This window comes from Dendrobates tinctorius, unplaced genomic scaffold, assembly GCF_039654945.1.
Source record: "Dendrobates tinctorius isolate UK_male_01 unplaced genomic scaffold, ASM3965494v1 ptg000065l, whole genome shotgun sequence".
NCBI lineage: Eukaryota > Metazoa > Chordata > Amphibia > Anura > Dendrobatidae > Dendrobates > Dendrobates tinctorius.
In genome coordinates this window covers 29,965,001-29,966,369 of record NW_027361733.1, presented here as the reverse complement: position 1 = coordinate 29,966,369, position 1,369 = coordinate 29,965,001, and the positions used below count along the sequence as shown (strand labels likewise).

Below are 1,369 nucleotides of genomic sequence, written 5' to 3'. Positions count from 1 at the left end.
GGCGGCTCTGGAACGAGGTGGCCGCATCGCTGATGGATGGCTGGGACAATGCCTCTCCCCGGGTCCGCAAGGATTTTCGTAAGTATTTAAATGCAGTGTGATGCAGCAGTGATCTTGGCCGGGATCACCCAACTGTGTGTGATGCTATTAACTCCATGGAGTTTCTATCATCACACACAGTTGGATGATCACAGCCTCCAGTGCATAGTCTTACTTTTTTTCTTTTTTTTTTTTTTTCCATCACAGTGAACAAAGTCAGAACCCGTTGGCGCTCGATGAAGGACCGCTTCAACAGGGATATCCGTCAGGAGAATAAGGTTCGCAGTGGTGCTGCGGCAAGGACCGGCACGAAGTACCGATACCATCGTGCCTTGGCATTTTTAAGACCGGTCCTTGCCTCCCGAACGTAAGTATTTTCTAGTTGTATTGTGTTTTATTCTGTGCTTTTCTATTCCACAGGAGTTGGCGATTGTTAATTTATGGTAGTAATTTCTTTCTTTTCTTTTCACAGCACCTGGAGCAGCACCCTGCAACCTGGTCCCGAAGCGGTCCTTCATCAAGCTGCCCCGGACCCCTCCCAGCCATCCATCAGCGAGGAAGCACCTTGCAGGTCTGCACCACAGTCATCTGGAGACCAGGAAGCTGGTCGCTCAGGTGTTCCCCTGTCCCAGGTCTCTGCCACTGGTTTTGCGGGCACTTCCCGCCAGCAGCGGCAGAGGACCTTGGACAGGCCTCTCATGCCCGAGTTCGTTGAATTGAGCTCGGTCTTTCAGAGTAGCCTCAAGGCACTCTCCGATAGACTTGAGAGTGGTTTCCTCCTTTTGGACCAACGCTACAAGTCTATCGAGGGTCGCCTTGAGCGCCTGGAAGTCGACCTCGCCAGACCAGCGCATCATTTTTACACCCAAATAGCTCGGGACACGGCGGAACACCTTACCCCTGACCTCCAGTTGACTGTCATGCAGGCCTGCAACAATGCTTTTATGCAGGCTATGCAGCAGAGTAGGATTATGCAGCAGTCAGTGGTGGCATTTCCACCGGTGCCACCACTGACTCGTTTTACAGCATTACCTACTTCTGCTGCATATCACTGCACAGCCACCACACTTCCAAGCCTCGCCGGACACCAATATACCGCCCCAAGTCCGAGTGCAGCTGGACACTTACCCGCCAACACCATGCCAAGCGCTGCTCCTGCCTGGCCCACCACTGCTGCCGCCACCACCACTGGATGGCCCGTCGTCACCACCCCTGCCTTGAGCGCCGCAACCACCACCACCAGCGGGAGGACCACCCCGGTATGGACCGCCACAGCCACCACGCCTGCATGGACCGCCACCACCACCACCACCACCACCACCTCGGAGCA

General features: G+C 54.9%; 1 protein-coding gene across 1 annotated transcript in view; it reads left to right on the top strand.

Annotated features, from left to right (window-relative positions):
* The first annotated feature begins 252 nt into the window (after positions 1–252).
* LOC141094864 (uncharacterized) overlaps positions 253–1,369 on the top strand; it is a 1,596-nt gene continuing 479 nt past the window's right edge. The window contains exons 1-2 of the mRNA XM_073580867.1: positions 253–406; positions 512–1,369. The exon at positions 512–1,369 is cut by the window's right edge and continues 479 nt beyond it. Coding sequence (XP_073436968.1) covers positions 276–406; positions 512–1,369 — 989 coding nt within the window. The 5' untranslated portion in view covers positions 253–275. The remainder of the gene's footprint in view (positions 407–511) is intronic.